We start from the raw sequence: 26895 nt of genomic DNA on the forward strand, positions 1-26895 counted from the left end.
ACCTGCCTCCGACTATGAGGCCATATGTCAGCAAACACATTTGTTGTCAAGCATGCCAGACTACACGTGATGCCTGCCAGGCTGTCTCAGGACAGTATATATTCCACACACAAACACGCGTCTTACAATGCCAAGCAAAGTGAAAAACTGTCTACATTGGTGGACTCAACCACACAATATCTGTACAGGAGTTCCCTTCGCACCCCCTTCGTCCCCCGCACACATCAGTGATACTTATAACAGATGCCTCTCTGCTAAGTTGCGGGGCACACTTGTGCAACCATACGATTAAAGGGCATTGGTCCCCATTGGAAGCAACATTACACATAAATCTACTTGCGCTTCGGGCAGTCTGCAATGCATGCTCATGCTTCCTACCCATGATCAGAGACAAAGCCATAAAGATGCTGATGGATAGCATCGCTTGTATGTTTTCTATAAAGTGCCAAGGAGGGGCACGGTCACACTTCCTATGCACAGAAGTTATGCAATGTATTGGTGCATCTGCCACAACGTCGACATCTCAGCCACCTACCTTCCAGAATGCCAAAACACCATAGCAGATGCACTGAGCAGAACCTTTTCACAAGACCATGAGAGGGAAATGAACACTGCTGAACATATTCAGATGCTGGGGGTTCCCAACTATAGACCTCTTTGCAACAACCCAGAACACGAAGTGCCCATACTTCTGCTCCAGAGCAGGACTGGGACCCGTTCTCTTGGCAATGCCTGTCGCTGCAAATGCAAATACACATCTACTGTATGCTTTTCCTCTGATCCCTCTCCTAGCCAGGATCATACATACAGTAAGGACTGACAACTCCTGAGTCCTCTTGATAGCTCCCACATAGTCCAGATAAATAAATGTAGTTTCCTTACTGCTTAAAGATTGTTTCGTGCCCACCATGCACTCCACTTCATCTCCTGTCTCAGGGTGCAGGCTGGTCTACGACCTGAACCTAGCAAGACTCCACCTGAAGGCATGGCTACCCCATGGTTCCAAGACAGTGAAATGACCTTTTTAGAGGGGTAAGGAACTTTCTTTTAAACAGCAGAAGGTCTACTACATAATATACCTACCTTCACAAATGGAAAAGATTTCATACATTGTGCCAGAATAGCAAACAATGGCAACCACTTTTCCTCTACCAATGGTATTGGATTACATACTGGAACTCAAGAAATCAGCTCTTTCAATGAGCTGGATCAGAGTATACCTTGTGGCAATCACGGCATTCCACCATCAAGTGGACGAGTTCTAATCTTTGCTCACCCTACCACCAAAGGTTTCCTCAACAGTCTCTGCCACCTCTACCCTAAAATGTGCTCCCCCATTCCATCATGGGACCTCAGTCTGGTGCTGTGGTGCATTATGGGGCCCCCTTTTGAATGACTGGTGACAGACTCACTTCTCAATGCCTTCCTTGTCATTATCACATCCACCCGAAGAGTGGGAGAACTGGGACCTTCATGGTACACCCCCCATACACAATATTTTTCACAAATTTACCCTATGACCACACCCCAAGTTTCTACCTAAAATAGTTTAGTCATTCCATTTGAATCAACCCATCCATATCCCATCTTTCTTCCCAAAACCTCATGGGAACAAACAAGAAGCAATGCTTCATACCCTGGACGTCCAAAGGACGCTAGCATTTTACATTGAAAGGACAGAGTCTTTTAGAAAGTCACCAAAGTTTTTTCTTTCCATCATGGAACAATCTAAGGGAGACACCATATCCAAAGGCTGTCAAAATGGATCTCCACCTGCATTGGCTTTTGCTATCGCTAACAACAGATACAAACTCTGTGGCAGACCCACACACACTCTACCAGAGCTTTGTCTACATTGATAGCCTTCTTCAACAATGTGCCCATTGTGGACATCTGCAGAGTAGCAACTTGGGCCTCTGCCCATACATTCACACAGCACTATGTCATATAGCTGGACTCGACATCAGACGCTATACTGGGACTTTTATCATCTGCCCAGACTGCAACTCTGAAGCCCCTCCCTTCCAGAGAGGGGCACTGCTCTACAGTCACTTAAAGTGGAGCACCCACATGGACACTCCTCGAAAGAGAGAAGGTTACTCACGCTGTGCAGTAACTGAGGTTCTTTGAGATGGTTGTCCCTGTGGGTGCTCCACTGCCCACCTTTCTCCCCTCTACTTTGGAGTTTTTATGTTAGAAACTGTGATTGAGAAGGGGGGGTTGGTCACACAATTCTATGTAACTCCCGGAGGTGGCACGAGATGGGGACAGCACATGTGTGACCCAACCAGGTGTTGCTACTAAAAATATCTGATTACAAGTGCGAGGGCGCAGATTCACCTAAAGTGGAGCACCGTCGTGGACACCCATCTCAAAGAACCTCAGTTACTGCCCAGGGTGAATAACCTTCTTTTTGTTTTGCTTAATGAAAATGTGTGTGTGTGTGTGTGTATGCACATATTGCTGTTTAAAGATGTGTAGCACAGTCAGTGTTAGTACGTGCTTTTCATCTCTTCAAATACATGTACCTTATCCCTGTTTAGAAGGACCACTTGTAGTAGTGAGTAGGTTGTGCAGGAATCCTTGAGATATGGGCTTCTGCTGAGATTGCTGCTGCCTCAAACTACTGATCCAGAATTGAGAGGTTCCATATACGGTTATATATCCTTTGAAAGATCCAGTCCCTCCTTTCCCCATTTTATAAGTAGTTATAACAGTAGTAAAGAATTACAATATATTTTGATGTCCTGCCTTCAAAGATTTCTTTTGAAATAAACAAAGTAGAAATAAATTGCAGTAAAAGCTGCATAAAACATATAAATGTGAATTTTATAACTTTGTTTCCCCCCTCATTGTAGTTTTTATCCTCCAGTTGATGAGCCTGCTATTGACCCTGAAAAATTGGATCTGTCTATGCGTCATGAAAGAAAAATGATCTTCAGAGGCAAAACCTTTCTGTTCCTAAGTGCTAAACAGGTAACTGGTCTCTAGGTTGCAAAGATGTACAAGAAGACAATATTGATCAAAATATTTAAAAGATACTTTGAAACAGAAAATGTATGAAATTAGTTTTGTTTGTAATAATGCACCAGTTAGAACTGAAATGTAACACCTTGTATGTTGATAGTGTATTTAAACTCCACTCATTCAGAAGGTATGTAATAGGGAGTGAAACTTTTGTGGGGGCCTGCTACAGATGTTCAAGCATCTGTGAAACCTGATCTTGATTTTGAGATGTTGTCCTACCCCATCAACAGAAATTGGACCTCAGCCTTTCAATCTGTGTATTTTACTCACTTTCATTTAAAACATCGAGTCATCTCCCTTACCTACGGAAACTATCCACGAATGTCTGATTCCAACTGGCATGCTCTGAAAGTCCACAGACCTCTGAGATTAGAAAAACAATTGTGCTCACCAGTTTTATATCAAGTTGATCTGCTGTGGAGTATCCTAAAACTATAGCACCTTTACCCATATGAACTACTGGACAGTCTCTGTTTAAAGAGAGGGATCTCTGCTTGCAGAAGCCTGGATAAAAAGCTGCATTTTGTAACCGTTTTAGTTGAATACATACACAGCTGAAATCTGTACTTGAAGAGTAGGATTAACCTATTCCATTTAGGTTGGTCACTAAAAATGCCTTCTGTTGGGTGTGAAAAACTAATTTTTTGGTTTTGTATCGCAAACCTGGGTGAGTGAGTTTAAAGGCTAATATCTTAATTGCTCCCAGATGTTGCCTACCTGTGCTATTGTAGATATGTGCCTCTTACTTTTTTAAACAAATGAGAAATATAAATGTTCATGGCACTTTACAGACATAAGACCCTACCTTTTACCTCAGGATCTTAGAGTCAGAGACCCTAGTCCTGCAAAGGAATCTGCAAGTGTAAATCATTACCCCATGTGGATTCTCACTGAAATAACTGAATTCTGCACAGGAAAGAAAAGTCTGCATTTGCAGATCTCTTCACAGGATCAGGGCCCAGTTTGAGACTAGGTATAATGAGAGAAATACTGATGAACACATAATGGCAGCTGGCGGGGAGGTGCGCAGGAATCAGAAAACTTGCAATGGTCTCTTTTGATATTGTCTCTACAATGCCAAACATACTTAATAGAGATTTGAATAATCACTTGCACTAGTAGCATAAGCTCGTGTACGTAAGCACATTACTCCTGGGGGAATTCTGTGCCACTGCCCAGGGCAGAATTTTGCAGAAATTAACGTGCGCACAGAATTTCCTTTCCCCCGCAAAAATGGGCTGCAGTTTTGCTGGCCGCCATTAGGGGCTGCTGGACCCAGCAGAGCCCAACTCGCACACAGAAGACGCTGCCGGAGGGGAGGGGGAGAAAGTTAGAGGGTTCCTGGCAGCTGTAGTTCCCAGCATGCCCTGAGGGAAGGAGATGGGGTGTGCAGGAAACTCCATGCGAGCCTGGGACCAAGCATCAGGCTGTTTCTCCCTCTGGATCCCTGGCCGGGAGGAGGCCGCTGTCTCGCCTGGGAGGGCCACAGCTGGGCTCGGGGTGTCTGGAGGGGTTTGGGTGTATTGGCTGGAGGAGGCACTGTGGCTGGGCTTGCAGGGGAGGGGTTGTGCGTGTCTGGGATCCCGACTAGGCTCGGGGATGGGGTGGAGGGGCAGAGAAACAGGAATTGTGTTGTCATAGGGGTTTCCTTAACTCTCTAGTCCTGGGGGAATTTTTGTGTGTATCTGTATTGTTACAGTCATACTTGCTGACAGGTATTTTTAAATAAATTACCAAAATAATATAAACTGGTGTGATTATGTAAAGTTATTTTGACAAATACAATTTACAGAATTTTCCAGAATTTTAAAATGTGGGTGGAATTTTAAATTTTTTGGTGCAGAATACCCCCAGGAGTAGCACATGTGCATTTTACTTAAAGCTGGCTGAAACTCAGGATTTCCAATTTGCGAGAAATTGCAAATTTTGAAATTTGGTTTTGTTCTCTCACTAACAGAAGATCCAGAAGAAAATTCATTTTGGGAACACTGTCACATGGTATGTTCCCTGGGGCCTGGCAGCTGCTGACTGAAAGGAACGTTCTTGACAGTTGCAACACCGCTGTTGGGTACTATTCACTGGCAGTGGTAAAACTGACATGAGTGTCTATTTCAGTCAATAGCTGCCAGGTCTCCCAGAGTATGTCTACAAGGGGGATTAAAAGGGGATTAAAAAACTTGCAGCTGACCTGGGTCAGCTGACTTGGGCTTGGGCTCCAGGGCTAAAAAATCGCTGTGTAGATGTTGGCAGTCCAAACCCAGATGTCTGCACATCAATTTTTAGCCCCATGAGCCTGAGTCAGATGACCTGGGCAGCTTCAGCTGTGCCATGGGTCTCTTATCTCTGTGTAGACGTACCCTCAGGGTCTGCAGCTCCAGGGCAGACAGACCATGCCCACTGCCTCGGGACTGGGTACCCCAGTGCTTCAGGGTTCCCAGGCCAGCTGGCTCCCAGGGCTGATGGTTTGTCAAACTGAACCATTTTCTCGAAACAATTTGGGTTTGACGAACAGGCATTTTCCAACAAAATTCTTCATCAGAAAATTTCCAACTGGGTCTAGATTTACTCAAATTAATATAGTTCTGATTCTAGAATAGGTTCTGATATATTCAATATTACTGTTGTTTCAGTAAAAAAGAAAACTAATGGATCTGACTAAATTTAATCTGTTCATTAAATTGCATTTTCTTTCTTGATTTTTAGCATAAGAAACTGAGTCCAGCAATTATTCTTGGAGGGGGAGAAGCAAAAGTGTTGCAAGAAACAAGAAAAGAAACTGCTTTACTGGTAGCTCCTGAAGTCTGTGTCATTGATGCAGAATTAACTAACTCGCAGGTCCCAGTATCTGACTCAGTGAGAAATTGGATTAATTCCATTGTGACTGTGTTACAAAGGTGAAATATATTCTTTTACTTCAATAGATATTTCAGAATTTTAGTATAGTAATTTGGGTTAATTCTTTGTGTACGGATTAAAGATGGGATTTTTTTTTTTGGAGAGTGTGTTTATTTATATTGCTCAAGAGTCTTACAATAATTTGATGAAATATTGACTAAAACTTTTTGGGGAGGAAAGGATTGTGGTGGTCTTAGAGAATTTTGTGTAAGAACATCCAAATGTACCACAGTTAATTGGACTTTGTTCAGTTAAAATGTCTGTTTACTTTTTCCCTTGACCAACTATTTTCTGTCTACAATATAAAAAGGAAAGTCAAGTCCTTTTTTGGTTCTGCCATTTTAAAAAAAAAAGCTATGAATAAAAGGATTGTGAAAAATAGGAGAGAGAATCTATTGGTTAAAGAAACACAAGTGCATTTCTCAACAGATGAATAGGAACTACTTTCCAAATAAACTCTTACTGAATACAAATAAGATCTCAGGAGCAGAGGCTGTGTCATATGTTTTATAGAGGATAACATTGGTAATAATTATGATAAAAAAAAACTTTAACTGAACCTAATAGATTAATAGTATTTAGGCCCACAGATCACCCACGTAGGAAAGAAAACTAGAGAACCTGTCTTGTTTCAGGGGAGGCTGTGTGCATGGAAGAGAGGTGCCTCCATAGAAGTCACATCTTGTCAGAAGCACTTGTCTTTCATATTATTTTTCTACTCTCCTCCTGCCCAGTGAATTAGAGGACACTTTATGGGGAAGCACATTAGTTTGGCGAAGTGTCCAAATCTGAACTGATTGAGGTAAGGAAGGGAAAGGCGCACTGTCAAGATTACTAGGACTAAAAATGGACCTGCAGTGGCAGTGGGACATTGAAGTTCTCACCTACAAGGCTCATACATTAACATTCTTTCCCTTAAGCCTGCTGTTGGTGCATGAAGCATTTTGTATTGTATGATGGGATTTCTGCCATTTGCCACTCCATCTTTGAACATGTTTTGAGAAGCACATGTTTGGATAAAAGAACAGAGTATTTGGATATAAAAGCTGATGATCTTTGGTACTTAATTTTCTAAAACTGTTTTATTTTTACTAGCAATAATCTCAGAGCCATTCCAGAAGCAGAAATTGGATTAGCAGTTATCTTCATGTCTATGGAAAGATATTGCAACCCTCAAAACCAGCCTGGCATAGGTAATTTTATAAACTTTGTTACTCTGCTGGGGGGAGGGGAAGAAGGAAGGTATTTTATTTTTTGTTAGTAGTATTTATTATTTGTATTACCATAGAACCTAAGAGTCCTAGTCATGGCTGATTATCTTAGTTTAAGCAAAGGAGGCAACATATGTCTTTGTATACAAAAGGGTCAAGTAATAGCTAGTGGCCGTTCTCTTTTCAGGCCTACATATGTTTTTAAAATAAATGTTCTTTTCTTTTTTCCATATAGTATTTTTTGCTTTAATGTTTTTATAATTCTTGCACCGAAGATAATCATATTTATAGATGTAAAGAAAAAAGCAGAGACTGACTTAAAATCAGATATATTGTGCAGTGAATATACAAAAATGTATTAAAAGAATGTTTTGAAATCCACATTTTTAAATGGCACACAGGAACAACATGTATGTAAATCTGCTTATTCCATGCTATCCTGGACCCTTGGAATGAGAACAGTACTGCAAAACAGATGAAGGATGAACAGCAGAAAGTAAAAATAATAAAAATAATAAGAAATGAATGGATTTATAATGCAGTTCCTTATTTGCACTTAAAGGCATTAATCTTTTAAAAAATCTAAAATAAAAATTCAGAACAGTAATAGTTTAGTTGGCCTGAAAATATAATAGGGAAAGGTCTAGACTTCACAGGTTTGGTTTTTGGTGTTTTGTTTCCAAGTATTAGCATAAGAACAGCCATGCTGGGTCAGATCAATGGTCCATCTAGCCCAGTATCCTGTCTCTGACAGTCGCCAGTGTCACATGCTTTTGGCGATTGGAGGTTTAGGAACACCCAGAGCATGAGGTTTCATCCCTAACCATCTTAGCTAATAGCCATTGAGGGACCTATCCTTCATGAATTTACCTGATTATTTTTAAACCAATTTATACTCTCGTATATTGCATTGTATTCACCAATGCAATAAGAGTCTAAGTCTGTGTGAACAGATCTTAAGTTTTTCCTGTTTTCCAAACGTGTTTGTTTTTTTGGGAGGGGTGGGGGGCAGGGCATCAAGTCTGGGACATGGTTTAAGGGATTAAAATAGTATGTGCTTTGTATCATGTTAATAACCTAAGCTGTATTTACAGGTTTAAATTACATGCTTTTCTATGTAATTTTTAAATTAAGCAATAAGTCCTAAAATGATGAGTATTTCTGGTTCATTGGTGTATATTTTGAGTGCATTCAGGCAACGAGACTGAAGGGTGAGGGTGAAATCCTGTCCCCACTGAAATCAGTGTGATTTTTGTCATTTGCTTCAGTGGGGCCAAGGTTTTCATCCCATGTGCCTTGCACCAGATAGTGCATCAGTAACCCCTGCTGATGAGGCTTGTTGATTCTTACATGTGTTGAAAAATGCACAAAAGTCAGTTTAAAGAAATAAGCTAGTTTTGGAAAAAACAAACAAACCAATATTCCTTGACGATGAAACAGGAAGTTCATGAGGGAAAGCGGGGTACACAGAACTGGCACAGCCCAATAGGATTTGTTGGTTGATTGTAATGTTTCTTTAAAAACAACAACCACCTGTCTCTGGACATATGTGCATAAATTATATTACAAACCATACAAAATAAGTTGACTAGTATTAAGAAAACCTAATGAGACTTGTCCCATAGTCAGTTATGTAAGTAGAGAGAGACAGTCTTCATCCCATCAGGCAAATGCTTGAATAAATGGACTTTGTTCCAGGCCATGAAGGTCATCACACTCACAATCTAATGGAGGAAGCAATTCCAGAATTCAAATGTCACTAAAAGCTATCTTACCCAAACATTCAGTACCATGCACTGTAAGTAAGCATGAGTCAACTTGTTTTTCACAGCAGTGCAAAGCAAAACAAAGTGTAGCCACTCACTAAAGAGACCTGTGCTCAGTGTGCAATGGCAGCAAATCACCACTCTCTCTTCCACCTCCCTACCTCACCCCACCCCACACACACACACAAAAAGAGGAGGATATAGAAGAAAAAATACTGAAAATATAATACCATTATATAAAATTGAAGATATACTCCCACCTTGAGTACTGTGTTTAATTCTGGTTATCTCATCAGAAAAAAGGTACAGCAGAAATGTGGGCAACAAAAATGATTTAGAGACTTGGAAGACTGCATATGTGAAAAGATTATAAAGATTAGTACTGATTCATTCACTGAAGAGGTGATTAAGTGAGGACACGATAGAGTGAAGTAACAAATGAGATTCACTATGTAAACTGCGTGCTCCTTATTACTGTCTCATGTGAAACAATAAAGGGACATCTGATCAAAACGAGAAGCAAAAAATTTAAAACTAAATAAAGGCAAACAATTAGTAGGATTCAAAAAAGGATTTAATATTTATATGGATAAGGTAAACATCCACATTTATGTTTGCATAAAAATGTTTAAGGGTTATAAACCATCCTGCTTCAAGGTGTAAGTCAATCAATGATTGACGGGGGTTAGGAATAAATTTCTCCTTTAGCCGGTGTATTCTGTCATAGGATCCCTTCTTGCACTTTAGATGCAAGTTAAATAGTAGTAATCCTGAGTTCCATAAATACCCTGAAAAAATAACTACCATATAATCAGTTTAGATTTCTTGTTTTTTGAATGTTGTGTTTTATGATATGCACTGCTGGGTCTTGTGCTGCACCAATGACAGTTTAATATTAAAGTATTTATTATATTGATGAGAATACTGTGGACCAGAATCCTACAGTCCATCATTACTCAAACAAAACTTTCATTGACTTTAATTTCAGTGGGATTTTTGACCAAGAAAGAGTCCTAGGATTTTGTTCTTGAAGTTCATTGAATCATAGAAGATTAGGGTTGGAAGAGACCTCAGAATGTCACCTAGTCCAACTCCCTGCTCAAAGCAGGACCAACCCCAACTAAATCATTCCAGCCACGGCTTTGTCAGCCAGGCCTTAAAAACCTCTAAGGATGAGATTCCACCACCTCTCTAGGTAATCCATTCCAGGGCTTCACCACCCTCCTAGTGAACTAGTTTTTCCTAATATCCAACCTAGACCTCCTGCATTGCAACTTGAGACCATTGCTTCTTGTTTTGTCATCTGCCACCACTGAGAACAACCTAACTCCATCCTCTTTGGAACCCGTTTTCAGGTAGTTGAAGGCTGCTATCAAATCCCCCCTCATTCTTCTCTTCTGCAGACTAAATAATCCCAGTTCCTTCAGCGTCTCCTCGTAAGTCATGTGCCCCAACCCCCTAATCATTTTCATTTCCCTCCGCTGGACTCTCTCTAATTTTTCCACATCCTTTCTGTATTGGGGTGCCCAAAACTGGATGCAATACTCCAGATGTGGCCTCACCAGTGCTGAATAGAGGGGAATAATCACTTCCCTCCATCTGCTGGCAATGCTCCTACTAATGCAGCCCAATATGCCATTAACCTTCTTGGCAACTAAGGCACACTGTTGACTCATATCCAGCTTCTTGTTCACTGTAATCCCCAGGTCCTTTTCTGCAGAACTGCTGCTTAGCCAGTCGGTCCTCAGCCTGTAGTGCTTGGGATTCTTCCCTCCTGAGTGCAGACTCTGCACTTGTCCTTGTTGAACTTCATCAGATTTCTTTTGGCCCAATCAGTCTAGGTCACTCTGGACCCTATCCCTACCCTCCAGTGTATCTACTTCTCCCCACCAGTTTAGTGTAATCCACGATCTTGCTGAGGGTGCAATTCATCCCATCATCCAGATCATTAATGAAGAGGTTAAACAAAACCGGCCCCAGGACTGACCCCTGGGAAACTCCGCTTGATACTGGCTGCCAAGTAGACATTGAGCCGTTGATCACTACCCGTTGAGCCCGATGATCTAGCCAGCTTTCCATCTACCTTATAGTCCATTCATCCAATCCATACGTTTTTTAACTTGCTGGCAAGAAAACTGTTGGAGATTGCATCAAAAGCTTTGCTAAAGTCAAGATCTATCACATCCACCGCTTTCCCCATATCCACAGAGTCCGTTATCTCGTCATATCAGGTATGACTTGCTGTTGGTGAATCCATGTTGACTGTTCCTGATCATCTTCATCTCCTCTAAGTGCTTCAAAATTGATTCCTTGAGGATTCCTCCATGATTTTTCCAGGGCCTGAGGTGAGGTGAGGCTGACCAATCTGTAGTTCCCCGGATTCTCCATCTTCCTTTTTTAAAAGATGGGCCATATATTCACCTTTTTCCAGTCGTCCAGGACCTGCCCCGATTGCCATGAGTTTTCAAAGATAATGGCCAATGCCTTTGCAATCCCATCAGTCGACTCCCTCAGCACCCTCAGATACATTAGATCTAGACCCATGGACTTGTGCATGTCCAGCTTTTCTAAATAGTTCTTAACCTGTTCTTTCACCACTGAGGGCTGCTCACCTCCTCCCCATACTGTGCTGCCCAGTGCAGCAGTCTGGGAGCTGACCTTGTCTGTGAAGACTGAGGCAAAAAAAGCATTGAGTACTTGAGCTTTTTCCACATCATCTGTCACTAGGTTGCCTCCCCCATTCAGTAAGGGTCCCACACTTTCCCTGACCACCTTCTTGTTGCTAACATATCTGTAGAAACCCTTCTTGTTACCCTTCACATCCCTGGCTAGCTGCAACTCCAATTGTGCTTTGGCCTTCCTGATTACACCCTGCATGCTCGAGCAGTATTTTTATACTCCTCCCTAGTCATCTGTCCAAGTTTCCACTTCTTGTAAGCTTCCTTTTTATGTTTAAGCTCACTGAAGATTTCTCTGTTAAGCCAAGCTGGTTGCCTGCCATATTTGCTATTCTTTCCGCAATTCAGGATGGTTTGTTCCTGCACCCTCAATAAGGCTTCTGTAAAATACAGCCAGCTCTCCTGGACTCCTTTTCCCCCTCATATTAGCCTCCTGGGACATCCTGCCCATCAGTTACCTGCGGGAGTCAAAGTCTGCTTTTTTGAAGTCCAGGGTCTGTATTCTGCTGCTCTCCTTTCTTCCTTTTGTCAGGATCCTGAACTCGACCATCTCATGGTCACTGTTGCCCAGGTTGCCACCCAATTCTACTTCCCCTACCAACTCTTCCCTGTTTGTGAGCAGCAGGTCAAGAGGAGCACAGCCCCTAATTGGTTCCTCCAGCACTTGCACCAGGAAGTTGTCCCCAACAGTCTCCCAAAACTTCCTGGATTGTCTGTGCACTGCTGTATTGCTCTCCCAGCAGATGTCAGGGTGATTGAAGTCCCCCATGAGAACTAGGACCTGTGATCTGGAAACTTCTGTTAGTTGTCCGAAGAAAGCCTCGTCTGCCTCATCCTCCTGGTCTGATGGTCTATTGCAGATGCCTACCATGACATCACCCTTGTTGCTCTCTCCTCTAAACTTAATCCAAAGACTCTCAACAGGCTTTTCTGCAGTTTCATACTGGAGCTCTGAGCAATCGTACTGCTCTCTTACATACAGTACAACTCCTCCACCTTTTCTCCCCTGCCTGTCCTTCCTGAACAGTTTATACCCATCCATGACAGTGCTCCAGTAATGCGAGTTACCCCACCAAGTCTCTGTTATTCAACCACATCATAATTTCTTGACTGTGCCAGGACGTCCGTTCTTCCTGCTTGTTTCCCAGGCTTCTTGCATTCATGTAGAGGCACCTAAGATAGCTAGCCGATTGTTCTATTTTCTCAATGTGAATCAGGAGGCCTCCCCTGTTGCACCCTCCTCCTTGTGTTTCCTCCCAGTATCCCACTTCCCCACTTACCTCTGGGCTTAGGTCACCATCCCCTGGTGAGCCTAGTTTAAAGCCCTCCTCACTAGGTTAGCAAGTCTGCCTGCGAAGATGCTCTTCCCTCTCTTCGTTAGGTGGATCCCATCTCTTCCTAGCAATCCTTCTTTCTGGAACAACATTCCATGGGTTGGAGAATCCAGAGCCCTCTTTCCAACACCACCTGCGTAACCATGCATTTACTTCCACAATTCGATGGTCCCTACCTGTGCCTTTTCCTTCAATAGGGAGGATGGATGAGAACATGACTTGTGCTTGAAATTCATTTATTCTTCTTCCCAGAGCCACGTAGTCTGAACCACTGAAGGTCATCCTTGGTAGTATCATTGGTGCCCACGTGGAGAAGTAGGAAGGGGTAATGGTGCGAGGCTTGATCAGTCTCCTCAGACGCTCGGTCACATCCTGAATTCTAGCTCCAGGCAAGCAGCACGCTGCCTGGAGTTGTATGTTAACTATTGAATCTCTGTGAATTTATAATTAAAATCAGTTAACAGTAATAGTACTGTAATAATGGCTTATACATACACAGAGCCACAGGAAGACTGCTAACTTTTTAATTGTTCCGTATGTTCAACTTGCAGCTAAACAGCTGGTTAGTCCAGGATCAGCTATTCCGCATCCAACCCTTTCTCAGAGTTCGACTGTAGATGAGACCATAATGCCTGTTACTACAAGTGATAACACAGCATATGTAGCTGACACAGAACCAGAAGAACTGATGGACACATGGTAAAGTACACATTGAAATAGTTTCCTAAGTTGATGTCTATAAATAAGGCTATTAGCATGTCAGAGGAAATTTGAGCCAGTTATAGACTTGCCATAGTCAGTGGAGCTCAACATTTGATGTGGCACTCCCTAACTTGCAATAGTAAACTGTGATCACTATCCCGGTGGTCCATCTTCTGCCTTGAAGTGATAGGGTATAGCAAGAAAGCCAGCTGGGGCATCAGGTCTGACAGTAGAAGATGCAATTGGTGATGCAGCAGATCTGATTGGCTCTTTTAACCATGTTCAGAATTATAAAGCAATTTCATAATTATCTAGATATTTTAGTCATATTAATAGCAGGTATTAATATTAATTTATATAGCTTCCATAAGTGTTCATTGTATACCACAGGTACAGCTGTATTACTGTGGTGCTCTGTAATGTGTATGCTGTTTCTGCAATGACTGCCTGTATGTTTACTGAGTATTTTTTCTCCCTTTTGTGTAGTATGGAGATAAGCGGAGAGAAGAGAGAGAAAACTCCCAAAATGGATCGCAGAGACAAAATGTATTCACAGAATATAACCACTGTGAAGGAGACTCCCAGCACTAGTGGCAATGTAAATACAGGGACAGTATTACCCAAGATGCATAAAACACCTGGGGTTGACCAAAAAAGTCAACCCCTCTCACCCTCTAAAATTTTAGGAGTTAATAGAAATAGAGAGAGAGCTTCACAGCAAGAGTCTAACTCCATTAAAAATTATTTCCAGGCAGCTCCAAAGAAAAGGTATGTTCACGGAAATTCTTTTTTTCTGGGTATCTTTCATATTGTCAGATGGTGCTATTTTTGTTTTAGAAAGTAATTTGTTTTAGTTCAAGGGGCATACATTTTATTCCCAATGTAGATTTTACTACCTCCCTAAGAAATTGAATTCCTCTGTTCATTTTTTTTATTTTAAACTGGCCATTTCTAGGTATCTGTTTCTCCAAACAGAAAAGTGTATGCTAAGGTTGCTCAGATTCAAATCCCAACACAATAATGAAAAATGCAGAAAATCATAAGTTGAGGCATATAAATAAAGATTGCCTTAACTCCCACTTATATTATGCAACGCTCATACAGCTGGTTCATCTCTGTAACAAACTCCCACGGACACCCAACATATAGCCAACCACAGTGCACACAACCAAGTACTCTAATCATTTAAGCAACATTACAAAATCAAAATGAAGAAAATCATCACTTGTGGATTTTTGGATTCATATTCAGTCATTGTGCATTGTTCACTTACTGAGTTTATCATGTTGAAAAATTCTTTGTTTCTTTCTGGCTAAGGGAAAGGATTGAAGAGGGAGAAACATCTGTACCTAAACTGGCAAAGATGGAGGAAAAGTCATCTCATCTTTCCAGTCAAACCCAACCCACAACTTCCTTGATGTGGAAAAGTAAAGTGGAACACACTCAAAAGGAACAATATACCTTGGACCTGAAAACAAACCTTTCACATGTAGACACAAGCCTAAAGCTTGCAATAGAAAGTAGCAAATCAGAGAAAGATAAAACTGTTACTAAAAATGTTTCCAGTGAAAAGCCTGCATCAAAGAAAAGAAAAGAATTAGGTGGTTTAGCTGAGGATGCAGCTACACTAGAGCTTGTGTTTGGGAGCAAAGAGCTGGATTGGGAAGCTGAAGTGGGGGATCATGATGAGGAGCATGGAGCCAATATGCAGAAAAAAAGACGTTTGGAAACCAAGGGGAAAAGGATTGAAGAAGAAAATGTAATTCAAGAAGAAGCCAATAGGATATTGGTAAGTAACGTTCTTTATTAATCATTTGTTATGGACCTGATTCTGCAAGTTGCAGTGTCATTGGAGGAGCCTGTGCAGCAGCATCTTGCAAGATTAGACTGTTAGCACAGAGACAAATACAGCTTAAGAACAGATACCAGCTTTGAGCAATTTTAATGCATTGTATTAGCTCTTATGCCATTATAAACGAGCAGTAGGTGTAGACTGGGGATTTTATGTAAATGTTGTGATGGATGAGTTAAAATATAGACTTCCTGGCTCTCCAGAAGTCACTATCCTGTATCAGAGTAACAACCATGTTAGTCTGTATTCGCAAAAAGAAAAGGAGTACTTGTGGCACCTTAGAGACTAACCAATTTATTTGAGCGTAAGCTTTCGTGAGCTTCCGATGAAGTGAGCTGTAGCTCACGAAAGCTTATGCTCAAATAAATTGGTTAGTCTCTAAGGTGCCACAAGTACTCCTTTTCTTTTCACTATCCTGTAGTGTTTTTAGAGTTTATTTCCCCAGATGAAGGCACTTTATAACTTTAAACTGGCATCAGTTATTTACGCTTCATGCTTGCTTTCTGAAGCTGTCAATTTGCTCTTGTTAAAGAAATATAGCCTTTATAAGCAGAACAGCCAAATCTTTTCCTGTCCTGAAGAGAAGGTTTTTTAGTACAGTGTGCAGTTATTGTTGTTAACTGTTATGCTCCTGAATTCCCAGGAGAAACTGTGTCAAGCTCCTTTCCAGCTGCAGAATTTCTGTACCTGTGTGTTGGGCATCAGTAAGATGATATATTGTCAGATCATTATGTGTTCTTAGCGTTCTCGCCTAATATCTCTCAAATAGCTAAGCCTCATATGTGAAACTGAGACACTAGGCTGCATAGACAGAAGTCTGGTCTGATATGGGGTTAATTTCTTAAATATTTTTCTTAAACTATAAGTATATTGCAGCTTAAATATTTTAGCCAACCTTATGGGTTTAGAAAGGTTTATGAACTGTAAGTGATGAAACATTTTGGTTGAATGTAAACGGCTATTGTGACTTCTCTCTTTTTCCCCCTTTGGAAATATTCCTCTGTTTGCCACAGAGATTCTTTCCTAAAATAAAGCACTGTCCCATTTTTTTTCCAAACATGCTCTTCTGTATGCTGACTCCATATATCAGTCTTTGTTGGGCTGCCACAGTAAATCAGCCACACTTTTATTCACAATAGTAAATTAACTAATGTTGCTCGCCAATGAAAACTCCTTTTCTAGAGGTACATTCTGAAGTTTTGAAAGCATGCCACTTGGAAAAGCCAAGAATGTGTCAACTGGTTAGCACCCAGATTAGCATGCTGTGACCGTTAGCTAAACAACAGATATTGGACACACAGGTTATACAACTTTTTTTATCTTCAGATTGCAGAAAGAAACCAAAGTTTAAAATGTTCTTATTTCACATTTATACAGCACCATAAATTTACACAAAACTTGTAGAAATGTAAAACTGTTCTTACTTAGGTGACCAGATAGCAAGTGTGAAAAATCGTGACATTTTTTTTTTCTCCAGGGGGAAGGAGAAGGAAATATAGTTGCATATATAAGACAGCCCCTAATATTGGAAAACTGGTTGCCCTAGTTTTTACCCCAAAGAGTGTATAATCAAAGTTAGACAATGTGAGTGATGACAGCAGGCAAACGGAGGAATAAGGGTTATAACAAATAAGGGCTGACATGATTGATTGTGTGGTTATGAGCTTGTGATTACTGACTCTTTAAAATTTGAGAATGAAGTAAAGTCGTAGAGGAAGACTAGAAGGCACTGGCTGTTTGGTCTAATTAAAAATAAGTTACTTGGAGGAGGACAGGAGAAGATGCTTGGGAGAAGGATATTATTACAAGCATAGGGGACAAGTGTGTGTATTTGGAGGTGTTAAGGGAGCAAGGATTAGGTTTAATTGACATGGTGGTAAAAACACCACAAATTGCTGAAGCTTAATCTACACTGGTGGGAAAATTACCTAGTGTAGACCTGGCCTAAGTGCAGTAAAAATAATAATGGGATTTTTTCTTTGCATCAGATAACTTTCCACATTATACAGTAAAGAATCCCCTCACTTCACCTATATTGTGGAACCGAAAATTACTTGTTTGTTGAAATAAAGGAAGCTGATGACATTCACCTGAAAGAGAGCACTTCTCAAGACTCTTTAGACATAACGCACTTATAGTAACTAAAGAATTTATTATAAGCTTAATTCTTCATGTGGTAGACAAGTTCTTGCCTGATAACTGTGGCCTGGAATCCTTCTTTGTTTGTGTCCCTTTTCAGAGGTCAGATAAATGTTTTTGCACACATTCTGGAATCTGAGGTTGCAAATCTGGACTCTGAGGTCTGATTTGTACTGAGATTCTGGTCATGTGGCTGAGGTAAAAGTGTAGACAAGACTTTAGTTTTCTGGTGTGAAAGAACATATTTGGTATTGAGCCAAAAACGTCAGGGGACTTCTGATAAAAGACAAAATTTTAATCTAATCTGACCACTTGGGCCACTGCAAGTAAACAATTTAGAAAACACTGAGTTGATACTAGCACCTTCCCCACTGGATTTTTTCATAACAAACACCACTTGTGACGTCAACACACCTTTATAGCAGAAAACGAAAAGCCTTAGAGGAAGTTATTAGTTATTGAGCAAAATTGTGATGTGTAGTAGTCTGCTCTCCCTTCTTTAACTACAGGCTTTGAGGAGACTAGCCTTGATCCTAATCAAGATTGCTCCCAAATTGACACTTACATCTAGTTATTTCCTGACCATGAGCTCTGGGATATAATTTAAAATAGAAAACTAATAGTTTCATTCATACCTGAAAACTTACAGTGATTTTCATAATCCTTACTGGTAGGATTTTAGGAATTATGAATTTTTAAGGAAAAACACTTTGTTTTCTTATACTAAAAAAAGTAATCTGAACAAACCAGGGACAGTGGTTTTATGAGAACAACGCATTGTTAAAGTATATGTCCAGGGTATTTTTTTTTAAAACATGTGATCATAATTTACATTTACAATGACTGCTCTTTAAAATTGTTTGGTCAAACAGCAAGAAAACGAACTTGGCACTGTTCCAACTTCAAAGAAGAAAATTGAGATTAAGCAGGAATCATCAGTTTTGGTAAGAAACTAGTCAATGTAAGGAATACCTAGCATTAGTTAATACTGAGAAATGTGAAGGAAATGTACCAGTTTTTTGCTTTTAAAACTAAGTTCATATGTGTGCAGTAGACATAGGAGGGTTTGATGAATGAGGGCTTATTTAAACATAAAAATTGTACCACTTTAACTATATCAGTATATAGTCAAAGATGTACAGGTACACCACCAACTTCTCTTGTGTGGATTCAGTTACATTGGTATAAAAGTGCTTATCCCATATAGATTATTACCATAGGGGAAGGGAGATAAATACACCAGTAGAAGTCATCTTTATATTGGATATATATTATAACTGTGTCCATAATAGGGCTTTCACTGGCATAAAATTATTACAGTAGAATAAATCACACCCTTAACTAAAATATTATTATTAATGTGTTTATTATGGTAATCATATGCCAAGAATAAGCCCTCCTTGTGCTAGGCACTGTACAAATAGTAGTGGAGTTCCTGTCCCAAAGAGTTTGTAATCTGAATAGACCAGACAGACACAGGGTGGGGGAAGGGGTATAACACACAAGCAAAGTAAAAATATGATGGCAGCAAATGTCATATTGGTTCCATAATTTTGAGGGGTTGGAAGATCAGCTAAATGGGGGTCGGGGGGAATGAAGGAAGAAAGGGCACTGAAAGAAAGAGGGGGTAAGGGGGACAGGGCAGGGGAGAAGAAGTTAAGAGAGCAGGTATGGAGTGAAGATGACATGAAGAGATTGAGAGGATTGAAGCAAACAGCCAATCAGCACAGGGCAGAGAAAGTCCAGTCCAAACCATAGAAGGTTCTCTGAATGTCCAAAGGTCCCTGATTTGGCTGCTTCTGCAGCTGTTCCTATGGGCTGGAGTCTCTGGGTACATCTACACAGCAGCTGGAGATTAATTTCAAACTCGGGTAGATGTACACACGATAGCTGTGATCAAGCTAGTTTGCTAAAAATAGCAGTGCAGCCAGCATCACAAACTACGTGCCAGAATACAGTCCCATCTGAGACCCTAAGTACGTATTCAGTTGACTAGTCCAGTGGTGTGAAAACTTTTCCAGTCGCCCACCCCCTTACCATTAGAGGAATCTGTTTGTCCCCGTCTCCTCACAAGGTGAGTGGCCCGCTGAGGTGAGTCTGGGTGGAGGTGGCTCTCTCTCCCCACCTCCCTCCATGGGGGCTGGCCCAGGCCCCACTGCATGGAGCTGGCACAAGCTGCCTGGCATTGCCACTTGCCCCCCGAATGTTCCTCTGGGTGTGCCCCACAGTTTGCCTAGCCCATGATGTTGTCCACACTGCAGTGGTTACGCTGTTATTTTTAGCATGCTAGCTTGATCAAAGCTAGTGCTTGTACATCTACCTGAGCTGGGAACTACATCTCCAGCTGCAGTGTAGACCCAAACCCAAACCTGGTTCCTTCCTGCAGTTTCCCCCCCAAAACCACACGGCAAGGAGAGGAACCACCTGGGTCTGAGTTTCCCCAGAGTGGGGATAACACTTAAGTTTAGACCAGGCCTTACTTTACTAGAAATCTAGTTTTAAATTTTAAGCTTTATCTAGACTGTTCTGAGCTAATATCTGCCTTCCATTTCTAACCCGTCAAGTGTACATTCTCTGATCTCTTAAAATAGGCTCTTAGTTTACTGAACAACTTGAAGTTCTCCTTTCCCCTTTTTCCTCTCACAAGAACACTGACAGACTTCAAGATGTCTCCAGCAATCTGCCCAGCAGACTCTTGTTGACTGAATTTAGATCACTGGTTGTTAGCCATCCAAGGCCAAATAGTCTTGTTGCTGCACAAATTGATTACGAGCAACTGAACAACTTTAAGAAATTCAAAAAGGTGAGTGCATATTTTAAACTGCCACAAGATGGCACTGTTTGAAATAGCTATGTAAGTGCTGCCATAATACAAAAGAAATGTTATTAGATGAAAGGCATTCTTAGAGATTCTACTTCCACTTATATTTTATTAACTTGCTGTCACCATTGTGGTGAAGAGCAAAATACTGTGGCTATTTTTGTATTAATTTATCAGACAGATACCAGAGAAGGTTACCTTCCAACCAGAGGCAACCCATGGGGGGGCATGTGGAGTCACGTGCTCCCCATATTCGCTCCTTGGCTTGTACTGAGCACCTTCACATGGACTGAGCATGCTCAGTAGCAGTACTGAAGCTGGCTGCCCTCACTTGCGTCCCTGTCCCTCCATCAGCAGGCACAGGCCATCTCTGCTCCCACCACATGATTACCTAGAGACCTGTGTTCTTTCTGGAGGCTTGTGCAGTTCTTACTCAGGCTGATTCATTAAATGATACTGTGATCTTGAACAGTATCATAACGTCAGATTGTATCTCTTCTTAGGCTTACTGTGTCACTTTCAAATAACATATTGAGAACATATATTGGCTTGAAGTTTTACATTTTGAAAATTTGGATTTCTAAAACATACTACTAAAATGCATGTCTTATAAAACTAAAATCAATTGGGTTCTGAAAGTGACTTTTACAAAACTTTGTGTTCATTGTAGGAATATAGCTTCAGCCCAGAATTTAAAGAGAAAGTGGAGTGTAATCTAAGATATGCAATACATTACACTTAAGTAAAAAATTTAAATGCCTTTAAATGGACATGGTCATCTTGAAAATCACATTTGTATGAAAATATTGTACCTACCATAGTTCCAAGTGGCATTTTAAAATTGTTTAATAGGACATGCAGTATCTTTGAAAGTATCATCCTTTCTGTTTTGCTGGATTCTGCATTACAAATTCTTCTCTACATCAGACTGGATTAGAAACTTAAAGTATCAGTTTCTCTTGTTTTCAAAATGCATTTTAAATGTATTAGCTTATTAATTTAACAAATGAAAATATAACTAGTCTTTCTTTTGGGGGAGAGTTGGCAGTTTGCAGGTGGTGTGCTATTTAAGTAGAACTGTTCATTGCATAGATACTGTTAGACAGATTGGATGAAAGGTGTTCTGCCACTGTGAATTTACTAGAGGTGGCTACTCTGGTCTTACAAGGTTGTCAGCCTGCACTATAACAGCAAAAGTTTCTTGTCCAACAGGTACCTTATCCTGGAGCAGGACAACTTCCACACATTATTGGAGGATCAGATCTAATAGGTCACCATGCCAAAAAGAATTCACAGTTGGAAGAATGGTTAAGGCAGGAAATGGAGGTAAGGAATTCTTTCCAGGCAACAAAACAACTGTGGTCCTTCCCAAGAATAGGGCAACTCTGTACTAAAAGTTGAGCCTATGTGCGGAATGAATCTGCCACTTAACACATCCAAAAAGACGTTAGGGATGTGACCCAAATAAACGAAAGGGGTTCATTGACAAGGCTGACACTCTACTGATTCTTTTGGATAAATTTGATATGTAATATTAATAAAATGTTTGAACAGATTTTAAAATGTTATTAGACTGTTAGTACAGAGGAGACTGCTGTAAAGTAAAAGGCACTGACCTAGGAGAAAGTGATTTTCATGACTGAGTGAAATAAACATTTTATTGAAGCTCAGCCCTGCATGAATTCTGAGTATGGCAGTGAAAATGTTTACATTAACAAGCTCAGCGACCTCAGCTTTCAAGGCGCTCAGTGCAGCACTGCTGATGGTCTGCTCACAGACTAGAATGCAGTTGATATTCAGATGCAAAATATGTATGAGATGTGAATGTTGTAATCAGGAGACTGAAGGTTGTGTTTTTCACTATAGAACATCCTGCCATTTGTATGTAATTTATATGTTGCTGTAGCAGTTCTCAACTTTTTGATTTTGTGTGCTGCTTCTTAAAAAAAGCTCCTCTCATGGGCCACATCCTATCCCAATCTCCCACTCCAGGTTCCATATCTTTGCTGTGGTATCAGTATTACTTGGTTAATTGGAAAGGTAATAAGACAGTACTAAGGAGAGAACGTGATAGGTGGGACTTCTTGATTTTTTTACTCCATTCCTACTTTTGTATTTGCTGTTTATTTCCTCTGCCTGATTTGATTTTACCAGTTGATTTCAGCACTAGATCTTATCTTGCAGTATAGCACTGCATAATCTCTCCTGGCCACTTTGCAATTTGCCATCTTGTGTGCTTGTTATCCTAATTTGGCATCCACCACAAATTTACTCATTGTTGAATTTCTATGAGAAGGACATGAGCCACAGAGCAGGGAGGTTCTGACTCTTTTTTCCCCTCTCACCCTCTAGCTCATGATTAATTTTAGCCTTTGGAAGACCTAAAATTAATCATAACCCAGATTCCAATTAACAAAGTATCGCCGCTTGAAAACAGACATAGATGCTTTACTCCCATGACAGAAGCAACTCCGGTTAGAAGAGGTCAGCAAACCACAGTTTGAGAGTGTGCTGTTATGCAAATTTTTCAAAGTAGTTTAGAATATCGTTTGCGTAAAAAGGTACCGTGCATGATGTTGGCCTAATCCTGAGAGATGCTAAAGATCTGCAGCTTGTATTGTCTTTAGTTGTGGATGTTCAGCACTTCTCTGGCTCAACTCTTAAAATTTTATAGCAACACAAGGGATCAAACTCAGAGGACAGTTTAAAATGGTGAAATTTGCAGCTTCTTTTGCCCCTTCCTTTTTCGCCACCAAAGCGTACATGTTACACTTACACAGTATAGATTTTAACGTAGACTCACAGCATACCACTTACACACCCCTATAAGTCATCACCTGTATTAGACTAGACTTAATTACTCAAATTCAAAGTTGGTGCAGTACAAACTCAGTTGCTGAAGGATGATAGCACTGCATGAAAAAGCTCCGTAGTAGGAAGGTATAGGTAGTTGTAAACTGAAGTAGGTCATCCATTACTTTAACTTGCATCTCCTTGGCATAAGTGATGTTAACTCACAGCTACTTGACAGTGTGTAAAGGAGTCTGCCTTCACACCACCGCTGAACTAGTTCCAGAGTTTAAAACTAATTGTGACAAAACTCAAAATTTTGACCAACTAATAGGTTTCTGCTTGTTGCAGTTTTAGTTAGACATTCCTGTTTTTGAAAGTTCCGTTATGACAAGTAATGTAAAGGCCTGGATATTTTCCCCTCCCTTTCATTTTTGTCTGACACACAGGACAGCTACACTGTGCAGTTAGCTGGGGTAATTGCCACCTGGGTCTGAGCATTTGAGTTAGCCTAGCCTGAGTATGAGCATTCCCACAACAAAGCTGTTCGTCTGTTACTGTGTCCTCATTATTTCTGCTCTCATCCATACATGTCTGGGGGCATAGCCAATGGTCTTTTGATGCAGAAACTCTCTAATATTCTTTCCCAGTAAATTGTGGGAGAACGTCTCGGTCCTTCGGAGGAAATTGTGGGAAAGGGTTTTGTAGGACTTTCAGCCCTCAACTGATCTTGCCTGCACCTTCAGGGCAAAGTAGGCAAGTTCTAGCTTGAGCTAAACAACCGATCTGACTTTAATCCATACCTCTACCCATGCACGCAAGCATAAATTCAAAGTCCAAATAAACACTTGCTTGAGGGTTTTGTATGTGGATGAGTGGTTTGGGCAAAAACATGTAACAGCAAGGGCTAAAACTACAGTGAAGACATACCCACAGGTGTCCGATCATTTTTCAGATTGGTTTCTGTAACTGTGGCCTACTTTAAGAATTGAAAACCATAATCTGACATTCCTGTAAAACGCATTGTATGTGAGGTATTCACAGAAAGATGTCTCAGTACAGGACTATTGTGTTAGTATGAACAATATTGAAGAGATTTACTTTATTTTGTCAGGAACAGAATCGGCATGCAAGAGAGGAATCACTTGCTGATGATCTCTTTAGGTAAGGAATTTTTTTGTTAGTGCTTTTAAAAGATCTGATATGTTATATATCACTGACTTCTTTTCTGGACAAATTTCAGTTTTCTAATTAAACCATGATGGCTAATGCTCCATTGGCTGTCTCCTTTCTTGATACCACTTCTGAGTAGAACGTGTCCAAATTGACATCCTCTTCTGCTCTTTCCTAACTCTCTTTATACCTTAAACTTCATCAGTTCCTGGGCCGTACATAACTCCTTTTAATGTAACATTCAAAACTACTAGTCTTATTGGTAATTAGAGCCTTCTCAGATAGAATTGCTGCCGCTTCATCTCCCTCTTATAAACACCACTTTAGCCTATAATTCCAGGAACCGGGGCATTAAGTTTGAATCAAGAGTCACTTTCCTATTTGTGAGGATGCAGCTTTCCTTCCTGCCATCAGAGTTTGCCAGTGCCTGTCTCCCTATTGGTTGGAAGGTTTTGCTCTGGCTGAACCAGAGACTCCCCTTTCCTGCATAAACAAAACTTGTCCAAAATAAAAACAGATTGCTTGGGTTATTGTGCTGTAATCAGAGTATGGGGGGGACCCTCTGCACTTTTCACAGAGGGGCTCTCACCTTTACACACAGGGATCCTAAATGGGCCTTTGCCCCATTCATTTCCAGGCTTCAGCCCTTTCTCCATGAAAAGATCAGTACTGCGCTTCCCTTGTTTCCTTTTTGGTAGAAGACTGTCAGCAGGTCCTGCCATCTTCCCACTCTCTCTCTCTCTCTCTCTCCAGAATAAAGCAGGCCTTTTTATACCCAGCATGCTGTTAGAAGCCTACAGTTCCTATGGTTCTGTGGTTCCTGACAGGACTACAAGTCACAGAATCCCTCTGTTTAGGGCAGGGCCCAAGCCACAGGAGTGAGGTGACACCTCTTATACTGGCTCAAGACATTGATATGCTGCTGTATCTTGTACACTTCTAAATCTACCCTGTGTAAAACACCTTCTCTTTCATAAACCTTCTTTACCAGTTTTCTGCTGATAACCTCATTTTACTTTTACTTCTCCTTCCCTGTCTGCCTTCTTTAGCGAGGACATTTAGATTCTTCTTCCACACCATTCCTTGACCAGTTCGTTCTCTGCCTCTCTACATCTTCTTTTCCTAGGCATGTGACTCCTAACCTAATCTCTAATAATAAACAAAAATGGAAGCCCACCCTGAGGCAGTCTTTCTCTTTATTCAGTTTTTCTCTTTAAAAGTCACTGTATTGTTCTGTGCCGTTCCAACCTTTGCAAATTGTATGATATGTATTGTAAACTATATAGTTTACTTGTATGTGTATGTATAGATTGTAACGTGGAACGAAGTGTTCTGTAATTATTGCTAGAGCTCTTTTTTTCAGTAATCACAAGAGTCACTCTAACAAGTTGCAGAGTAACAGCCGTGTTAGTCTGTATTCGCAAAAAGAAAAGGAGTACTTGTGGCACCTTAGAGACTAACCAATTTATTTGAGCATGAGCTTTCGTGAGCTACAGCTCACTTCATCGGATGCATACCGTGGAAACTGCAGCAGACTTTATATATACACAGAGAATATGAAACAATACCTCCTCCCACCCCACTGTCCTGCTGGTAATAGCTTATCTAAAGTGATCATCAGGTGGGCCATTACCAGCAGGACAGTGGGGTGAGAGGAGGTATTGTTTCATATTCTCTGTGTATATATAAAGTCTGCTGCAGTTTCCACGGTATGCATCCGATGAAGTGAGCTGTAGCTCACGAAAGCTCATGCTCAAATAAATTGGTTAGTCTCTAAGGTGCCACAAGTACTCCTTTTCTTCTAACAAGTTGATTGTTTAGAAAGAATTAATTTTTCATTGCTCCTTAAACCTGCTACTGTTGGAACTTTTAACTAGGGGTGGAAGAACCCAGAAAAATTCCAGCTCTGATTGTTTAATTCTACAGTTGAAAAAATTATGTAAAAATCACAGTTTGCAGAATCCAAACTCCTCTGTAAAAAAGAATAGAAATGCCAGGGCAGTAGAATATGATATGAGTCGGGCACTAACAAATTCACAGCCATGAAAAACAGACCGTGAAATCTGGCCTTTTGTGAGCTTTTACCCTATACTATACAGATTTCATGGGGAAAATCAGTGTTTCTCAAATTGAGGTCCTGACCCAAAAGGGAGTTGTGGGGGGGCGGGTCACAAGATTATTTTAGGGGGGTTGCAGTATTGCTGCCTTTACTTCTGCACTGCCTTTAGAGCTCGGCGGCCAGAGAAAGGCAGCTGTTGGACAGACACCAAGCTCCGAAGGCAGCGCCTCGCCAGAAGCAGCGCAGAAGTAAGGGTGGCAATACCATACCAGGCCCTCCTTACTTCTGCGCTGCTGCTGATGGTGGTACTACCTTCAGAGCTGGGCTCCCGGCCAGCAGCCGCCGGTCTCCAGATGCCCAGCTCTGAAGGCAGTACCACCATCAGCAGCAGTGCAGAGGTAAGGGCAGCAGTACTGCGACCCCCCCCCCTTTTTGGGTCAGGACCCCT

General features: G+C 41.0%; 1 protein-coding gene across 3 annotated transcripts in view; it reads left to right on the plus strand.

Moving 5' to 3' along the window:
* The window catches only part of NBN (nibrin), a 64118-nt gene that overhangs the window by 31089 nt on the left and 6134 nt on the right, over positions 1-26895 (plus strand). For 2 of the 3 annotated variants that reach the window (XM_073330621.1, XM_073330622.1), the window contains 10 exons: positions 2859-2976; positions 5731-5921; positions 7018-7115; positions 13463-13610; positions 14100-14381; positions 14931-15402; positions 18477-18548; positions 20252-20407; positions 21638-21751; positions 24330-24379. In XM_073330621.1, the coding sequence (XP_073186722.1) occupies positions 2859-2976; positions 5731-5921; positions 7018-7115; positions 13463-13610; positions 14100-14381; positions 14931-15402; positions 18477-18548; positions 20252-20407; positions 21638-21751; positions 24330-24379 (1701 nt within the window). Of the gene's footprint in view, positions 1-2858; positions 2977-5730; positions 5922-7017; positions 7116-13462; positions 13611-14099; positions 14382-14930; positions 15403-18476; positions 18549-20251; positions 20408-21637; positions 21752-22777; positions 22910-24329; positions 24380-26895 lie in introns of those variants that run through there. The other variant, XR_012157145.1, reaches the window with a different exon arrangement.

The sequence above is a fragment of the Lepidochelys kempii genome, chromosome 2, assembly GCF_965140265.1.
Source record: "Lepidochelys kempii isolate rLepKem1 chromosome 2, rLepKem1.hap2, whole genome shotgun sequence".
Taxonomy (NCBI): domain Eukaryota; kingdom Metazoa; phylum Chordata; order Testudines; family Cheloniidae; genus Lepidochelys; species Lepidochelys kempii.